Below are 19,987 nucleotides of genomic sequence, written 5' to 3' on the forward strand. Positions count from 1 at the left end.
TCCTCCTCTAATTGACGTTTCGGTACAGGTAGGTAGGAACTACTAACAATTGAACAAATTAGTAGGCTATGCAAATTACTGTATATTGTTTGGAAATTATCGGTCTGTATATTGTTTGGAAATTATCGGTCTGAAATTAACAGTAAACTGAGTCAAGTATTCATTAGAGGAAAACTAGGGCAATGGAATACTCAGCAGGATATTTTTGGCTACTAGGGTCAGCGTCAACAGTAAACTGAGTCAAGTATTCATTAGAGGAAAACTAGGGCAATGGAATACTCAGCAGGATATTTTTGGCTACTAGGGTCAGCGTCAGCTAGGGGTTAAAGTAGCACCTGTCTTTTGCTGGACTTAAAAGGCGCCAGCGCGCCGCGGCGAAGCGAGTAAATGTAGAAACACGTGAGTTCACGTGACGTGATAGCAGTGTGTTTCTACCTTAAAGCTCCGTAAGTAAAAGTTGTAGACAGAGATGTCCTGGCTGAGTGGGTGTATGATTGAAACAGTAAATAATAGATTTTTTTTTTTTTTTTTTTTTTTTAAAAAGGCCGTCTAAAAAAATGGCACTTAAAAGATTCAAACCTACTTGTTTATAACAGGATAAGCTTCATTATCAAAAAATGGGTTAATCTAATCAATTCCTTGAAACAAGTTATTTTGACAGTAGGAATATTCACGGGTTCCTGAGATGTACAGGTCAAGTTTAGGTATGGTAAATACTTGCACATGTTTCTAGCTAGGGGTTGATGAAATGCACCAAGAGATCACATCCATGGGGTCATGAACTTTGATAAAAATCATCCCAAAGGATTTTAGGTCTTTCTCGATAAAAAAGATTGGTAATTAACTAATTATGCAGAAGTCACGTCCGTGGAAAAGGAAAGCTTTTTGTATTTAACCTAACCCTATAATAACACCAATCACTGCTCCAATTGTGAAAACTCCTTCTTGCATGTAACCTAACCCTATAATAACACTGGTCACTGCTCGTTTGTGCCAGTTCCTTTGGTAGCAATATTCCAGGGATGTGACTTCTGTACAAGTACCAAAAGATTATACTCACCAGTGAAAATGATGTAGGGGAATGCGAAAACAACCAAATGGACAAGACTCTGCATTTTCTCGGTTTTATTTTATCACAAAAGAAAAGATTAGAATTTGAAATGGTGGGATCCTCGGTTGCTTTCAAGTTTCAACTGAAGTTTTCTAATGTTGCATAATATGATACACCAAACAGAAATGATTTTGCCGCTAGTTCATGTACAAACGAAGAATAACTTTGTCACTAATAAAAGGAAATGAGATAATGAATACTGATTATAAACGTTAACCGGGACAGATTAAACACGAGCACGACAGTTTTTCGGATTATCAAAAGTGAACTTTCAGCTTTTGGGGTCAAATTCTAGATTCTAGTACCTACATCGGAATCATCGGATTTCGGATTGGATTAAAATGATTGGCAACATATCAGATGTCAGCGATCAGATGATTAAAAATGTAAACACACAGAGAATTTTTTTTACTGACAGTGTTGCCAAGTAGCTCAGTGGGAAAAATCGTACGATAGTGTTATTACCGTACCTACTTATTTTTTAACTCCAAGTGTACAGACGGGGTCGGCGTTTTTCGTCAGCCTCTCAATCAGCTCTAACTAGAGTGATTGCTTTGAGCTTGACTTTTGGTTTTGGCCACAAATTTTACGAGCGGATGCCCTTCGCACTCAACCTTTGCTATTTCTTTAGCAAGGGAAATTCAGGCTGGTATCCTCCCTGTTTAAAGTCCCCTAGCCAGACTAAGCTGGTCTAATCCCTGTTTAACGTCTCCCAGCCAGACTAATGGAATTACTGACCGCGGTTTGTCAGATCATCCAAACGTGTGGCGGAAAAAGCTTCAGACCTAGGTCTTTCAGATGGTCTGACAGCTCTAGGTCTCAAGACTTTTCGGCCACATACTTTCCGATTGTCTGATGGTGAGTGGCGGGCGTTAGCTTTCTCTTCTCATCTTACCCGGTCTGTATCGATGGCGAAATTCCGTTCTAGAATATCTCCTTCGTCATCAATGTCTTCGCGGAGATACATGGGGTTGTTGATTTCTATGTTATCCGGCATACGAACGTGCATAAATTGTGACCTGGGAGAATAACAGAATAGATTAGAAACAAGACAGTTTATTTTAATAAGATTCAAACCATTGAAAATATCATTTATCAATTTTAGGCTAATAATTACATAGAGAAGCTTTTTGTCGGGTTTCCTCACCAACTTAACTGGAGGTTAGCTGAGTTGCATTTTTTCATTAACAGTTAAGTGCTACAAAAAAAAAGTGGATCAAAGTCGGGAAATATCAAGTTAAAATCTCATAAAATAAACATTTACTCCTCTAGTTTCAGTTTGATTTGTTGGACCCATTGTTTCCGAATGCAAAAAATGAACCAATACGCCAGCCTAGTTAGCTTAGTTGGTAGTGTGTCTGCCTTGTAAGCGCTAGGCCGCGGGTTCGATTCCCGCCCGGGGCGGATTTTATTCTGATATAGTGTAGTGAAAAAAATACCCAATTTGAGTCTAAATTTGTAAATAAATTTACCTTATCATTTATAGATCTGTGAAAAACCCGTGGGAAAGTATGTGGCCGAAAAGTCTTGAGACCTAGATCTATCAGACCATCTGAAAGACCTAGGTCTGAAGCTTTTTCCGACACACGTTTGGATGATCTGACAAACCGCGGTCAGTTATTCCATTAGTCTGGCTGGGAGACGTTAAACAGGGATTAGACCAGCTTAGTCTAGCTAGGGGACTTTAAACAGGGAGGATACCAGCCTGAATTTCCCTTGCTAAAGAAATAGCAAAGGTTGAGTGCGAAGGGCATCCACTCGTAAAATTTGTAGCCAAAACCAAAAGTCATCTCAAAGCAATCACTCTAGTTACGGCTGATTGAGAGGCTGACGAAAAACGCCGACCCCGTCTGTACACGGGAAAAGGCGAAGAAGAAGATAAATATTTATTCCTTATTTCTTCCTTCAGGGCTGCAACTTTGAGAACCCAGTGTACGAGTCAATGTACAACGCCAAACTACCAGGCGCCAATGAAGAGAAGAAAGGCCTCCTACATGAGCTACAAGAACGCGTGAGAGATCCCCTAACCAGTAGTGCTGAGAGGTTGTGAAAGTTAAGTGAACCCGTCTTTATTAAGAAGAAAATTTAGAACCAATTTGAGAAGAAAATACAGAACCAATTAAAGAAAATTAACCAGAGAAGATCTTGTGAAATGATAAAAAAACCAGTTCACATTAACGGTGCGAACGACCTACTGTCCGTAGTGTTAAAGCGCCCAAAAGGAACAAAAACGAAAGTTCGTCATTTTATTTGGCCATTTTATTTTGAGATTATCCTTTTTACTACTTACTGACACGATGCATGACAAAAATCTGTGTTTAATTTTTCAAAGTGAAAATCATTCCGTTAGGTATACCTATTTATTTAGTTTAGGCAATGGTTATTTGTACCAAGAGAAATGAGATATTTCTGGTACGATTAGCCACATTTTTTTATTTTCTGTGACCCAGTGAAATATTTTGCTCTCTAATGAAACAGTATGTCCTGACTTTCCCGTTAAATATGTTATTTTTTACCTGGTTTCATGCTTTGCTTATACTAAAGGCTGTGGTTCCAGCGAGTAAAACACGCGACGATCGTGCGATTAAATCAATACTACTTGTGATTGCTTTCGAATTTTTCGTACGCTGAATCACATAGAGGTGTTATACAAGGATGTAAGACTAAAAATCGCGTCTTGCCTTATCCAATAGAACCGCAGCCTAATTTTCCCATGTGTGATTCTGGATTTCCTATGCCCTAACAGAATTTTCTTGTCAGTACTGACGTTTAGTGTCTTCTATTTTTTGTGAGTAATGAACAATTTACGTCCGTTTTTGTATATTGTTTTACATATTTTGAGTTATTTTGTATTATGTAGAAAATGTAGGGAACCCTATTTATCTTTTTATTTATATGAACCTCAATAACCTCATTTTTGTGCTCTTTAGCGAGAATAAATTTCTTTTTTAGGTATGAACTGATATGGACACTACTTATAGGTTTGGTATTGCAAACAACGAAAAAAAAAAGGTAACTGTAAATAATCATATGTCGAGTGATCTAGGCCGAACTCTTATTGCTTTATGAGTGCTCTTGAGTGAGTAAAAGTATTGGTAATTCCCCACTCAAGGACACAGTTGAGTGTTTTCTTAATGAGATGTTTCGGTCCTTAGTTTTGACTTTTTTGTCAAAGTGAGCTAAGTTCAAATATTTGATAGGATTATGAGTTTGTTTCTTGCATTGTCTGACATGAAAATGATGGAACATTTTCTTCTATCCAGTCTGCATAAAATAGTTTTTGATCGGCTGACAAGTGGCTACAGGGTTTTTCACAGATCTATAAATGATATGGTAAATTTATTTACAAATTTAGACTCAAATTGGGTATTTTTTTCACTACACTATATCAGGCCCTTGATGTCAGCTTGAAACTTCAGTATTCTTAGATTGACACTGTCCATTATACCTCCTCTTGCTTTAATCTTTACTAATATGCCGATCTGATTTTACTTTTCCTGTTGTAGAAACAAACAAAACAGTCATTTTAATGTTAGTCACTATTTATTTTAGTTAAGATTATATTTAATATTGTTATTTGTGATATTTTATCAATTCTATGTTGTGAATATGAATTCTTATCTAGTTTAAGTGTAATATAAATTGTAAGGATCAGAAATATCGGAGGTGTGCTAATAATCTCTATTGTAAAGGATTTTTTCTATATGCTAGTAGTATTCGTAATATAAATTGTAAGGATCAGAAATATCGGAGGTGTGCTAATAATCTCTATTGTAAAGGATTTTTTCTATATGCTAGTAGTATTCCTATTTTATTATTACTGCGTTGTATGTGTAAAGTAGTATTGTATGAATTGACAATTTCCCACGTATTAAACTTATATAGGTAATATTTTAAGCTTTAAGTTGTTTTCCCACCCAGTTTATGTAGATGAAAATTGGATCTTGGTGATTGTGAGCAAAAGAGTGAACTGATGTACGGAGTACTAGACTAGCAAGTCCGATATCTTCACCAATCCTCTCGCTTCTTTCTTTTCTTACAATCTCACATATTTTCTCTTTCCACTTTTCCAATGGGCTTCCATTACTTTATTTTATGTTTATTTCTGCCGTGAACTAGTGAATCTCAACAAGTTTTCCTTTACCGCAATCATTTATGCTAGGAATCGTACGTATAATCTTCAGTCACTCTTTCTGTTAAGACAATGATCAAAATGTTTCTTTTCCTCTCTTTCTTTCTTTTTCTAATAAACCAGTATTGATTTATTCTCTGCTCGCCTCTAACCATTGAAAATATCATTTATCAATTTTAGGCTAATAATTACATAGAGAAGCTTTTTGTCGGGTTTCCTCACCAACTTAACTGGAGGTTAGCTGAGTTGCATTTTTTCATTAACAGTTAAGTGCTACAAAAAAAAAGTGGATCAAAGTCGGGAAATATGAAGTTAAAATCTCATAAAATAATCATTTACTCCTCTAGTTTCAGAGTTTGATTTGTTGGACCCATTGTTTCCGAATGCAAAAAATGAACCAATAGAAAGCCTTGACCAAAACGATATATATATATATATTTTTTTTTCAAAGGTTCTGTCTCCATTGGAGGATATGAGGAAATGTCTAATGAGTCCTCTTACCTCATTTTGATGCGGAAAATGTAGTAGCCAATTCCGCCCACAGTTATGAGCAGTAGAATCAGAATGAGAATGGAAGAAATGTGCGAGTTGACGTAGCTCTGCTTCTTCGATATGTAATGAACGAGAGTCTGGCATCGAACCCCGGCGTAGCCTCGGGGACATCTAAAATCAAGACGAACAAGACAGACTTTAGTATCAAGATGGGAAAAAAAATCTTTTAGTACGAGTATCAAGTAGAAAATCTTTTAGCTATGTAGCGTAATCTGAGAAATTAACTATTTGCACGGTGAATACTAAAGTTTTAAATGACCTTTCTGGTTTAGCGCCCCCGCATACATGTCGGGCTGACATATTTAGTTTCAGTAACTATTCAGGGATAAAAGTAGTTCCCTTTGTTTAACCCATCCTTTAGGGCTGTTTGCCCCTACACCTAAGCCTCGGACTGGGTTTTTTGTGTATGGTGTTACGAATTACAGGAATAGAGAGCGCGATAGATTGATACTCACATGCAGATAGGTTTGAGATCAGGATCCAGGCTGTAGTTTTGTTCTCTACAAGTTCCTCCATTGAAGCAGAAGTGAGCGCAAGATACCCTCTCTGAACAAGTGATGCCAGACCAGCCATTAACACATGTACATACAGGCTTGCCTTGCTTCGAGTAGGAGCACAAGCCTGCGTTATCACAATAGTTATGACAGGAAGGAGAATCTTCCCGCTCTGTACACTGCTTGCCACTATATGGAGGTAAACACTTGCACGAAGGTTTGCCTTCTATGAGAACACAGGTGCCGTTGTTAGAGCAGTAGTTGGGTGTACACTTGTTAGCGAGGGAGGCGCAGCTTGTATCACCCACTGCACACTCACAGCGCCTACCAGTGTATTGAGAGGGACACTTGCACACGTTGTTCTTGGAGTTGGGAATACACGTGCCGCCATTGAGACAAGTACAGGTATCACACTTCTTACCCGAGTATCCCGGGGAACACATACATTTCGGTCCGCTGTCTGTAATACTACACTCGCCATTCACACAATAGTTCTTGCATTGAGAGTACCGCCATTGAGACAAGTACAGGTGTCACATTTCTTCCCCGAGTATCCCGGGGAACACATACATTTCGGTCCGCTGTCTGTAATACTACACTCGCCATTCACACAATAGTTCTTGCATTGAGAGTACTGACAATTCTTGCCATAGTAGAACTTGGGACAGTCACACTCCAAGCCTGTGGTCTTGTTTACACAGACACCACCATTCTGACATTTCAAGTTGAGACACTGTTGACAAGTATCTCCTGTGAATCCAGGCGGACATACACATGTCTGTGTGGTAGCAATGCAAGTGCCTCCATTATGACATTTGTTCTCACAGATGCGAGACTCACAACGCGCTCCGGTATAGCTCGGAGCACAATGACACTTGTATGTGGGTTCTGGGTGTGTTAGATCCGGATAGCACATGCCTTGGTTCAAGCAAGGACACATTGAGTTGTTCACTTTCTCACAGTATGTTCCATAGAAGTTCTCCTGGCATATACAATGAGGATCAAAGTCATCGTCAAACTCACAAGTACCGTGGTTACAGTCTAGATAGCAGGTACGCGCTGGGGCTACTTTACAACTCATCTTGCCTGAAGTAACATTAAGTTCCTCTGTGAGATGGTCAGGACATAGACAGGTATGAGAGGATGGTAGGTTTCCTGGCATATACAATGAGGATCAAAATCATCGTCAAACTCACAAGTACCGTGGTTACAGTCTAGATAGCAGGTACGCGCTGGTGCTACTTTACAACTCATCTTGCCTGAAGTAACATTAAGTTCCTCTGTGAGATGGTCAGGACATAGACAGGTATGAGAGGATGGTAGGTTAATACATAGCGCACTCTGGTGACAGGGTTTGTCATCACAATGATTGGTCACATTGTGAGCTTGTTTGTTCTCCTGTAAGATCAGAACATCACTCGCTCGGTTCAAATTATTCGCCAAAACATTGAAATCTGAATTGCCGAATTTGTTGATTTTAAGAATATTATTTGTGCGGTATGTGCTGAAATACAAGTTGTCTTCGAAAACTTCCAACTTGTAAGGCTTGTATCCATTGTCTTCAGTATGATAAACTACAAATCGATCCTTCCCGTTCAGATTTATAGACTCGATTGTTCTAGCTTTTGGATCTGCCCAGTATAATCTTTGTGAAGGATAATCGATAGTAATTCCAGTAGGCCATTGAATGTTGTTGTCAACGAGATTGAATTTGTTCTTTCCATCGATGGAAGCTCCTGATATTCTAGGTTTGATACCTAGCTCAGTCCAGAACATACGACCAGACAGAGGTTCCAATGCTATGTCATAAGGTTCATTGAGACCTGTGTTGAGGAGAGTTCGCTTCTTTCTACCTTCCAATGTAGACACCATGATGTTGTTACTAGATCTCCCCCCAGCATCTGTCCAGTACAAGTTCTTGCCTACCCAATCCACTGCTACACCACGTGGATCATGTAGGTTTGACAACACTGTCTTTAAGTTCATTTCTCTCTTCACACGAGTCACATTACCAGAAGATATAGACGCCATCTTGATAACCTTTGCATGTCGATCTACCCAGTACACCATGATATTGTTACGATCCTCATACAGCAAGTCCACGGAATAGATCTTAGTGGCGTCCAGATTGAGAGGGGATATTTCACTTTTAGCTCGCGACGCATAAGGATCTACAAGTTCATTTCTCTCTTCACACGAGTCACGTTGCCAGATGATATAGACGCCATCTTGATAACCTTTGCATGTCGATCTACCCAGTACACCATGATATTGTTACGATCTTCATACAGCAAGTCCACGGAATAGATCTTAGTGGCGTCCAGATTGAGAGGGGATATTTCACTTTTAGCTCGCGACGCATAAGGATCTAGAACTTTCAATGTGGTATGTGCTATTAATAGTAATGCAGATTTCCCATTAGCTACACATGATGAAGTCTTGTTCTTTCCATGAACCATGTGGTAACCTTCAGCACAATGACATGAGAAAGTCCTCTCAGTATTGCTGATTTTCTTCTCAATACAAATTTGAGAGCAAGTTCTGAACTTACAGAGAGGAGAGTCACATCCTTCCTCATCACTATTATCTCCACAATCATTATACTGATCACATTCTAATTCCTTCTTGATACAATTGCCATTGGCGCATTTGAAGTTGGCTTCCGAGCATAGTTTGATGCTAGGGCAATGGCTCTCATCTGAATTATCTCCACAGTTATCAATACCATCACACATAGCATACCTATGTATACACTTGTTGTTTTTACATTTGAATCTGTTGGGTTCACATGCTAGACCTGCACAAATGCTTTCTATTTCATCCGAGTTATCACTGCAGTCTGGTTCACCATCACATCGCCAGTTCAGAGAAATACATTGATGATTAGCACAGGTAAACATGTTAGGTTTACATTTAGTAGTGCAGTTGGCTTCATCAGATCCATCCCAGCAATCTGTATCTCCATCACACACCAAGTCAGAACTAATACAGTGAGCAGGATGAGAACACTTGAACTCGTTCTTAGAACAGGAAATGTTACAGTTTATTTCATCACTATGATCTGCACAGTCATTCTCTCCATTGCATACGTAGTGGGGACGAATACATTTACCATTAGCACATCTGAACTCTGACTCTGAGCAGTTCCTAGGTGTACAGTTCTTTTCATCTGAACCATCACCACAATCATCATCATAATCACAATGCCAACTCCCTGGGATACACTTGTAGTTGTTACACTTGAAGTAGGTAGGATCACATGTGTAGAGATTAGGATCTGCACAAGATGGTGGCTCGTCCTCTCTATTAGGACAATCAACATCGCCATCACATTGCCAAGTCTTGGGAATACATCTACCAGTATCACAACGAATATAATCCGGACCACATGTCTGACTAGTACAATCAGCAGGCTCATCAGAGCGATCCAAACAGTCAAACACCTTATCACATACCAATGCTAAGGAGATACACTTGACATCACATTGGAATTCATTAGCTGTACAATTCTTGGGCATACAATCATGTTCATCTTCCCCTAGCGGACAATCCGGATGCCCATCACATCGGTTTAATAAAGAAATACAATGGTCTCCAGTACCTTGCGCAGGATCTCTTTTACATTTGAACTGAGTGTTAAGACAAGTATAATCCACACAATGCAGTTCATCAGACATATCCCCACAGTTGTTCACACCATCACAGATAGTATTAGGATGTAGACATTTGGTATTGTTACATTGGAATTGTCCTGGTAAGCAATGGAACTGAGGACATTGGTCATGCTCATCTGATTTATCTCCACAATCATCTTGAGTATCACATTTCCACCAGAATGGTATACACTTCATAGTTTTCTCACATAGGAATTGTCCTGCACTACAGTTATGCCGACATGTTTTCCCATCTGATTCTAAGATGAAGTTATCAGGACAAGCACACTGACGATGTCCATTAGGTTTGAGTAGACATAGACCTTGACATCCGCCATTGTTTTCACAAGGATTATCTTTCAATGGTGTCTGCCTGTAGGGGTGGTACACACGCAAGTCCATAGGTTTATGAACAAGATTCTTTACTACTGAAGTGCAATTCTTACCGGTGTATTTGTCACATCTCTCAATTGATTTCATTTCCCAATCAGTCCAAAACAAGTGATCTTCAAACACAGCTAGAGCAAATACATGATGAAGATTTATAGTAGGGTCCATTCTTCTACTCACAATTATTTTGATATTTTCTCCATTGAGATCTGATACAGCGATATAGTCTTCATGAGCATCTCCCCAGAATAATTCATTTGTTTCGTAGCTAATGGTCAAAGCGTTTGGCCAGCTCAAGTTCTTACTGATGATCACTTTTGGATTGCTACCGTCCATTTTAGCTTTTCCAATGTGAGCATTTTGTCCCCAATCTGTCCAATACATATACCCGTAGGCTGGATTCAGGGCTATACCTCTCGGTTCTTGCAGACCTTTATTGATTAATACTTTTCTGAATCTGCCGTCTAGTTTGGCCACTTCTATTGTATCGAGACCTTTGTCACACCAGTACAAGTTTCGTCCTACCCAATCCACCGTTAATCCATCTGGACTGGTAGCAGGAAACAGCAACTCGGGTTGTGAATTGTTGCAAGATCTCCTAATGCTGCTACCATGCATAGTGACATCGGACCAATACAAACAATTGTCAACCCAATCAAAATCAAGACCTACAGCGTTGGTTTGGTTATGTATTCTGATTGTCATGACACCAGCTTGAGTCACTTCTCGGATGTAATATTTGTTTGTGAACAGAAGGTTTGGTGGGACATCAGATGTAGCCTTACAGCCATGTTTATCAGAAAGCAAGGCATAGCCAGGAGCACAGGAACATGAGTAAGAGCCCAAGGTATTACGACAGTAGTGACTGCAAGGTCTATCCAGACATTCGTTAGTATCAACACACAGATGTTTATCTTCTGGATGAACTTGGTAACCTTTTCTACAGGCACATTTGTATCCTATCTTGAGATCTATACATTCATGTGCACATAATTGACCTCCATGGCTGACGTTACACTCATTGACGAAACACGAGAATTCATCGCTATTATCACCACAGTCATTGATATCATTACAAGTAAGAGTTTCATTAATACAAAGACCATTGCTACATAGGAAGTGACTAGGGTGTTTACACAAGTCTTTCAGTGATCTACATTCCGCATGGTTCATATCTTCATCTGAATTATCATCACAATCATTAACACCATTACATAATAGTACAGACGGGATACAGTTGCCATTCTGACATTCGAAATGCGTCGAGTTGTCACAATCAGTCTTAGGACATGAGGGGGGTTCATCACTGTTATCTCCACAGTCATTCTCTCCATCACAATAATAATTTTCCAGGAGACAACGACCGTTCAAACACTTGAAGTAACCTTCCATACAAGTTTCCACATTGAGACAATAGGTTCATCACTGTTATCTCCACAGTCATTTTCTCCATCACAATAATAATTTTCCAGGAGACAACGACCGTTCAAACACTTGAAGTAACCTTCCATACAAGTTTCCACATTGAGACAATCCTGACTATGATGTTCATCTGATTTATCAATACAATCTGTAACACCGTCACATACCCATGTGATGGGAATACATTGGCCTGTAGAATTACATCTGAACTCAAACAGATTGCATTCCGAGTGAGCACAATACGTTGAGTTCTCATCAGATCTATCTGTGCAGTCATAGGTTCCGTCACATACCCAACTCTTGGATATACAGGTCTTATTATTATCACATTGGAACACGTTATTATTAGCTTTACAAGTGCTCTCCGTGTCACAGTTCATTTCATCTGAGCTCAGACCATCATTACCATCGTTACAGTCATTATCTCCATCACAGCGCCATCTGGATAGTATACAGTTTCCATTCCTACATAGGAATTTGTCTCCTGAACAATTCATCTTGGGGGACACATCTTTGATTTGATCACAATTCTGTTCGTCACTCATATCAAAACAATCATTCTGACCATCACAAATATAAGATTCTTCAATACAAGCTGAGGTAAAGTTACAATGGATGGGGTTTGTCATGAGAGGATATTTCTCTGTACAATTGGTCATGGGACAATGCATTTCATCACTAGCGTCAGGGCAGTCAGGGTCTACATCACAACGTAAGGCTTTATGAATACACATGCCCATGTCACAGTGGAATGTATCATTACCACAAGTAGAGCAGTCAGCTTCATCCGAACCATCTCCACAATCATTGATATTATTACATGTGTGAGAGCTTAGGATACATTTGTTATTATCACACTTGAAGTAGCCAGGTCTACAATCACGCATTGCACAGTATAGAATGCCCTCATCAGATTTGTCGTGACAGTTGTACACACGATCACATGTTTGGTTGAAAGGTATACACATGCCGTCTGAACATTTAAAGTCGTGCTCGCTACATACGGTATTGATAGTACAACTCCTGTTATCCTGTCAATTTATCACATTCCCTACTGAATCATGGCAAAATATACAGAGTACAGTCAGGGTTGGGAAACACCCTGTCTATTCTATCACCAGCTCATTATTTATGCTATGTATGTAGGTGATAAGATAATGTAGAATAATTTATATCTTCTTGTTATAATTAAAATAATGAACCCCTATACTTCATGACTCTTGACTAGTACCTAATGCCCTAATACTTCTTCTAGGCAGTACCTAGGTTTAACACTTGCGGCAATACGTTCGTTAAGGTTATAGGTTAAGGTGCGTCCACAGAACATAGACTATTTAGGCAGAGTGGACTTAAATCGCGGATTCTGTTCCCGCCCGGGGCAAACCTTATCAGCGCTTACAAGGCAGACGCACTACCAACTAAGCTAACTAGGCTGGCTCATCAAACCTCTTGGAAATAAGGAGTGTAAAAATCCAGTTTCGCTTTCCCTGCAGCTAAAACTGTCTTCATTAAAATAATTATTGAGGAACAGACGTCCACAGAACATAGACTATTTACGCAGAGTGGACTTAAATCGCGGATTCTGTTCCCGCCCGGGGCAAACCTTATCAATTTATCTTAAACAGATAAGGTTCGTTCTGAGAACGGCTGGCTTTCTCCAATCCTGATGTCCTCCTTCTCTCTTCGGAACGATCAGACCTTTGTTGTTACAGTTCCCTCCATCAAAACTCTTTTTTTTAAGAGGTTTGACAGAGGGAACTGTAACTGCTATGGTCTTATTGTCCCGAAATCGAAGAGAGAAGGAAGACAGAATAGATTGAGGAACACATTTTGGGGGGAGCGTTTTCCATGAACATCATTTCGCCAAAGTCTCTCAGCTCATTAGTGAACGCACATACGATTTTGTAGTTGTTGGTGTTGGTGTTGTTGATAATAATTATTTTACACAAACTGTAGGTATTGTTGCTGCTGTTGTTGTTGTTGTTGTTGTTGTTGTTGTTGTTGTTGTTGTTGTTGTTGTTGTTGTTGTTGTTGTTGGTTGGTGTTGTTGATAATTATTTTACACAAACTGTAGATATTGTTGCTGTTGATAATTATTTTACACAAACTGTAGGTATTGTTGCTGCTGTTGGTGTTGTTGATAATTATTCTACACAAACCGTATTGTTACTGTTGTTGTTGTTGATAATTATTTTACACAAACTGTGTGATGTTCTAGCAACAGCATCTTCCATGATGATAATGATTACAAAGCTTTTCTTTTCTCCTGTTCGTAGTACTTATTAACAAAAGACGTAATTGGAGGCCCGTGCTCATGATGCCCTAAAACTCGCTGTAGTTTTCGTGCATCCTTAAAACTCTTAAAAGATTAGCGTTTTATTTCTTCACCTGTTAAGCTAGTTAGCCTTATTAGCTTTGAGGGTAGCGTTTGTTTGCCTTTTAAGTGCTAGGTCGCGTGTTCGGTTTCCGCCCTGGAGAACTTTATCCCTAAAAGATAAAATGGAGCAGTTGCAAATGCTCGGGACATTTGATGTGACGTCATCACCTACGGGAGCGTATGCCGTGACGTCAAAGTTCACGATTTACCGGTATTTTTTTAATCGATTTATATCGGGATCTAGAATTCGTAGAAGAAAAAGAAAAATTCCGTTGGTCCTTATTTTTCCTGCACTATGACTTTGAAACGTCACCCAAGTAAGCGCAACTGATCTATTCGTTCTCTCAGAACGGCTGGCACTTTCCTATGCTGTCCTCCTTTCTCTTTGATTTCAAGCCAATAGGACCTCAGTTGTTACAGTCCCTTCTATCAAACCTCTTAGACGAAATCTAAGACCTTACTTACGGCGCGGCGTAGCAGCATCAAAAAGGCGCTATCAAGCGGGCCTTTAATATGAAATTTAATGAGTAGTGTAGGTAGAAAACAGAGAACAACAAAGGAGAGTGAAGAGAGAGAGGAGAGGGAGAAAATATTATTTATATTGTAACGGAATGTAACTCGTTACAGTTCCTTCTATCAAATCTCTTAGAAGAAATCTAAGACCTTACTTACGGCGCGGCGTAGCGGTATCAAAAAGGCGCTATCAAGCGGGCCTTTAATATGAAATTTAATGAGAAGTGTAGGTAGAAAACAGAGAACAACAAAGGAGAGTGAAGAGAGAGAGGAGAGGGAGAAAATATTATTTATATTGTAACGGAATGTAAAATATTTCCCTCGTTAGGAGATTATTAATTATCCTTGGGAGTCTCAATTTTAATTAAAAGAGAAAGCCACGCCCCTAGGGGAGCCACGCGCGACTTTCCATGCACCTAATTTAGTAAGCCACTCACTATCAGGTAGACCTGACAAATACTGCCGAAAAGGTCCGCCTGTCAGGTCTATCTGATGAGCACACACACTGTCAGGTAGACCTGACAGGCGGACCTGATCAGGTGTACATGTCAGGTCTATCTGATAGTGAGTGGCTGGCCTTAACAAGTCGGCCAGACTAGCAGGTAAAATGTCTTTTAGGATAGGAGGTAGGTATAGGATTTTTAATTGTATTAAGCATAAACGCTTGTCACAAATGTCGTTCCCCGCTTAAAACACTGCGCTGAATTTTATGACTTGACTTGGACTCGAACCACCAACCTCCAGATCCGGAGTCTAGGGCATTAACCACTACACAGCTATAATAGTGGTTAGCGAATAGCGACGCAATATAAATAATTCCTCTTACCTTCACTCAGTCAATGGGTATGACGAAGGGGTTAGACATGGATGGGGGTTTATACTTTATTCCGATAAAGGTTGTCGCTGATTAGAAGAAAGTGATGAAATTGTGCGTTTTGAAGTGTGAAAGTAGAGGAGAAGCAGAAGAAAGGAGAAATAAGAAGAAGGAGGAGGCTATAACGACGAAGAAGAAGGAGACGACAGAAAGCGGCGAAAAAGTTGAAGAAGGGAAGTATGAGGAGAAGAAGGAGAAAGTAAGGTAGTAAGAGATGAAAAGAAGAGAGAGAGAATGAGAGAGGACAAAAAGGGGCTAAGCCTTGGAACAGGAGGAGAGAAAGAAGGAGCAAAGAAAGCAAAAATTCAAGAAGGAAAGAGAAGGAGAGAGAATAAGAGAAAGGAGATGAAGGAAGGAATTAGTGAATAGGGGAGGGAGAAGAGGAGAAAGGAGAAAGATGGGAAAGAGTTGTGGGATGAAATTAATTAAACTTGAGAAATAAATTTCACGCCATGCCTCTCCGCTCTCTCTCTCTCTCTCCCTCTCTCTTTCTCTCATTTCCCTCCCTCTCTTCCCCTTATTCCCACTTATTTTTTCTCCATCAATATACCTAGGAACCTACAGACTACAGGATTGAATTGGATCCCAAATACCTTCCTAAAGTGAGAACTTGAGAAGTGACGTTAATACCTCCCTAAAATAAAAATTAAAAAGACAATTGAGTTTCAATGAGACATTCAACGAAAAAAGTTTGGTGAGCTTTCGGGAATACTCAGATTCCCACATCATCAGACCAAAAAGACGCGAGAGAGGTGTTTACTCTATACGAGCGCTGGAGTTGAAGTTAAAGTTAATAATTATTTTCATTTACCTCCCTAAAACTTAACTTTATTGAGACACCTGAAATTAGCAGGAAATGAAGAACAAAGTAGGTACGTACCTAATTATTCCCCCCTTAGTTACATCCTTATTCGTTTTCTCTTCCTTGTTCTCCCTTTTTTCTTCTTCTTCTTCTTCTTCTTCTTCTTCTTCTTTCTTCTTCTTCTTTCTCCTCTCAGAACCCTCTCTTTTCTTCCATCTTTCTCCAAGAACTCTCTCTCTCTCTCTCTCTCTCTTTCTTTCTCATTCGTTCTTTATCCCGCCCTCCCTTCTTTTCTTCTCTTTCTCTCTTCGACTTCATTCACCTTCCTCCTGACTCTCTCTTCCTTTTTCTCTCTCCTATCTTCTCTCTCTCTCTCTCTCTCTCTCTCTCTTCCTGTCTTGTTTCTTAATTAACTTACCTTATTATATTTTCTCATTCTTTCTCTTTCCTCCGTGTCACAGTTTATTATACTCTCTATTTTCATCTCTCTCCATCCATCCATCTCTCTCGCTCTCTCGCTCTCTCTCTCTCTGTCTCTCCATTCAATTTTCTTCCTTGTCAGTCCCTACTTCCCTCTCTCTCTCTCTCTCTCTCTCTCTCTCTCCCTCCTTTACATCAAATCGTATCATGTTCTCTCTCTCTCTCTCTCTCTCTCTCGTCTCTTGTCTTCTCTTTTCATTCTGGTGTGTTTTAAATTGATTTCGTTGTTACATAATTAACCTTTTCGCTCCTTATGTCCGGACTTGATTGGGACGAAATATTGTACGAAGGGAACTTTCCTGTGAACTTTCCTATTTTGGTCCATACGAAGAAAAAAAAACATCTATCCCACTTTTGTCATCTTGGAGAGACCAGTTACACATTACTCGAGAACTCCAAATTTCGAATTCAATCGTGTCCTGTAGAGGTCGCTCAAAACCTAGTTACCTAGAAATATGTATAAAAGCTAGTAGGTAGAAAAAATAAATAGGGAAAGCGATCTCAAGAAATAGGAAGAATTCTACACAAAGAAGCGTTCTCAAACAAAAACGTTTTCTTCTCGTAATAAAAATTTTTCCAGTCTCCCTGGAATGAAACCTAGAAATATGTATAAAAGCTAGTAGGTAGAAAAAATACATAGGGAAAGCGATCTCAAGAAATAAAAGAAAGAAGGAATAGGAAGAATTCTACACAAAGAAGCGTTCTCAAACAAAAACGTTTTCTTCTCGTAATAAAAATTTTTCCAGTCTCCCTGGAATGAAAGGGCGAAACTAAGTTTAATTTTATCATTGTTTTAGTATAATTACTTTTTTTAATTAATTTTATTTCATTAGATTATGCATCAGCGCCCTTTTCAGTACCTACGCTACGTTGGGGAGCTTTCAGCTTAGAAAGACGAGACTAAATTGGGACCTTTTTGTCCGTTTGGTGGCGACATGAGTCTTCTTAATCCTTTGTCTAAGGAGTAAAAATATTGACAAATATAATATCTATCTATGTAGATTATACACAAAAACATAATTTTGTACATAACATTTTTATTTATTTTTTTAAGAGGTTTGACAGAGGGAACTGTAACTGCTATGGTCTTATCGTCCCGAAATCGAAGAGAGAAGGAAGACAGTCCGCCGTGCCGTGAACCATCGTGTATAAACACAAGGACAAGTCTTCTTACTTCTAATGAATATCAACGTTTCGTACTCGAAATAATTAACTTACCTGGCGTTCAGGTAAATGATGGAGGGTTCGCGGAAACGTCCAAGTTAATTAACCTGTACCCCGAACCAGGTGTGTCCAAGCGTGGAGCTGGGAGAATCGCGGGCCACTGGGAGAATCACGGGCCACTGATGTTGGAGAAACACAAGGACAAGTCTTCTTACTTCTAATGAATATCAACGTTTCATACTCGAAATAATTAACTTACCTGGCGTTCAGGTAAATGATGGAGGGTTCGCGGAAACGTCCAAGTTAATTAACCTGTACCCCGAACCAGGTGTGTCCAAGCGTGGAGCTGGGAGAATCGCGGGCCACTGGGAGAATCACGGGCCACTGGTGTTGGAGAAACGCGGGCCGCAAGTTCATTTTGAAAACAGAACAGAATACTTGCTCCTTATTTTGATTCCTATTTCGTTTCAAATCTCAAATCGTGTCTTATTTTGTTCCTTACGTTTCCAAATCCTGATGAGAATGGAATGAAAAATCTGCTTATAGCTCCCCAGTCTAAAAATATAATATTACCAGTTAAATACCTAGGTATCTGCAATTTTCGGGAGTATGTAAAAGAATGTTATTTTGTTCAATATAACCCTTTACGTCTCTGAGAAAGTGATTTCGGGCATGTCCATCTTTTCAACAGCTGCGTCTGCGATCCCTCTTTGGGGTCCTAGTCTCCCAGTTTGGCCATTCTTGACTGTAATAGAAATAGATAGTAGAAAAAGAAGAGAGAAAAAACGTTTTCTACTAATGATGCTCGAGGAGAATATTGGCAAGACAGCATCAGTAATTAACAATCAGTCAGGTGAGGAAAAATGTACTCGCAGGTTAATTACTCAGCCCTAGCACAAGTCACAATGAAACAGGATAATTATTATTTCTCCGACCATTAACACAATAAATAAAAGGCAATTAGCCTGGATGTCGGGGTGTTCGTCCGCATGAAAGAGGCCAAAGGACCTACTCTTTCATAGACTCTACGCTGTGATTTTTTTTAATTTTTTTTCGAAATCCGTCCATCTTGAAAGGCTTAAAAAAGTCAGCTGCGCGCGGCGTTGGCGCCTTGAGAGAATGCATTAGTTCTCGATTGATCACTGAAGTTATGCCAAGCTAAGTGTCGTTGGGGTCCGGATGGTTGACCATCTGGAAAATCCTGTGCTGGCTTTTCCCGATCCCGCTCAGGCTGGGTGAGGTTAATGTGCTGAGTCGAGCAGTATGGAATTGATCTCTTTTTCGACTTTTGTGATACGTATATCCATTAGAAAAAGTGTATTTTAAGGAGTCCAAAGACCTAAGGAGCTCCCCTACTTACAGGTACCTACTCAAGGAGTGGTTTTTACAAAGAAAGCTATTTCGGTCGGACAGAAGAGCTCAAAGCAGTCAACGCTGACCTTAGTGTCCTCATTATCGACTCCTTAACCAACCTCAGTGGTGTAGTGGTTAGCGCGGTGGACTTCGGATCTGGAGGTTGGTGGTTCGAGTCCATGTCAAGCCATATAATTTAGCGTAGTGCATTAAGCAGGGAACGATATTTGTGACAAGCATTTATGCTTAACACAATTAAAATTCCTAAAATTCCTGTCGACTCCTTAAAGCCTCCATAATAGAGATCTCCATTCTCATGTTTGCTTGATCCCTTTATTGTTGCAATTGGATCTTTTTTTTTTTACGTTCTCTCTCTACCATGGAAGACTCAGGGACCTCTATCATCGAAGACTCTGAAGGAAAAGGGAGCTATCCATTATCCGGTGGAATAGTAATTTACACAATCATTTAATGGCATAATTAATTATGCAACAGTGTCTAATTAATTTAAATTTTTATCAAGAGCTTTTTTTTTGCAGGCTCCCAATTTCCCAGTTCGGATTATTCCGATTGTCGATTTTGAGCGGTGAGATTTTAAATAGGCTTGCCAAACGTCCCGAATTGGCCGGGACAGTCCCGAATTTCAGGGGGTGTCCCGGCGTCCCATTCA

At 39.6% G+C, this 19,987-nt stretch overlaps 2 protein-coding genes across 2 annotated transcripts; both read right to left on the reverse strand.

Annotated features, from left to right (window-relative positions):
* Positions 1 to 1,976: 1,976 nt before the first annotated feature.
* Positions 1,977 to 6,793, reverse strand: LOC103519373 (protein jagged-1b). Its single transcript, XM_017448178.2, has 3 exons — positions 6,251 to 6,793; positions 5,745 to 5,906; positions 1,977 to 2,130 (listed from the first exon to the last, which is right to left on the reverse strand). Exons 1-3 carry the CDS (start codon positions 6,730 to 6,732, stop codon positions 1,998 to 2,000), a joined length of 777 nt encoding a protein of 258 aa, XP_017303667.1. The 5' UTR covers positions 6,733 to 6,793; the 3' UTR covers positions 1,977 to 1,997.
* Position 6,794: 1 nt separating this feature from the next.
* Positions 6,795 to 12,776, reverse strand: LOC108253708 (prolow-density lipoprotein receptor-related protein 1-like; the record flags this gene model as incomplete). The annotated part of the gene is given in 4 exon segments (XM_017448183.2): positions 6,795 to 7,307; positions 7,481 to 8,460; positions 8,463 to 11,717; positions 11,837 to 12,776. Coding segments are annotated over 4 exon segments (5,634 nt in total), but the record flags the coding sequence as incomplete, so codon positions are not given.
* Positions 12,777 to 19,987: the final 7,211 nt, after the last annotated feature.

This window comes from Diaphorina citri, unplaced genomic scaffold (assembly GCF_000475195.1).
Source record: "Diaphorina citri unplaced genomic scaffold, Diaci psyllid genome assembly version 1.1 scaffold64, whole genome shotgun sequence".
Taxonomy (NCBI): domain Eukaryota; kingdom Metazoa; phylum Arthropoda; class Insecta; order Hemiptera; family Psyllidae; genus Diaphorina; species Diaphorina citri.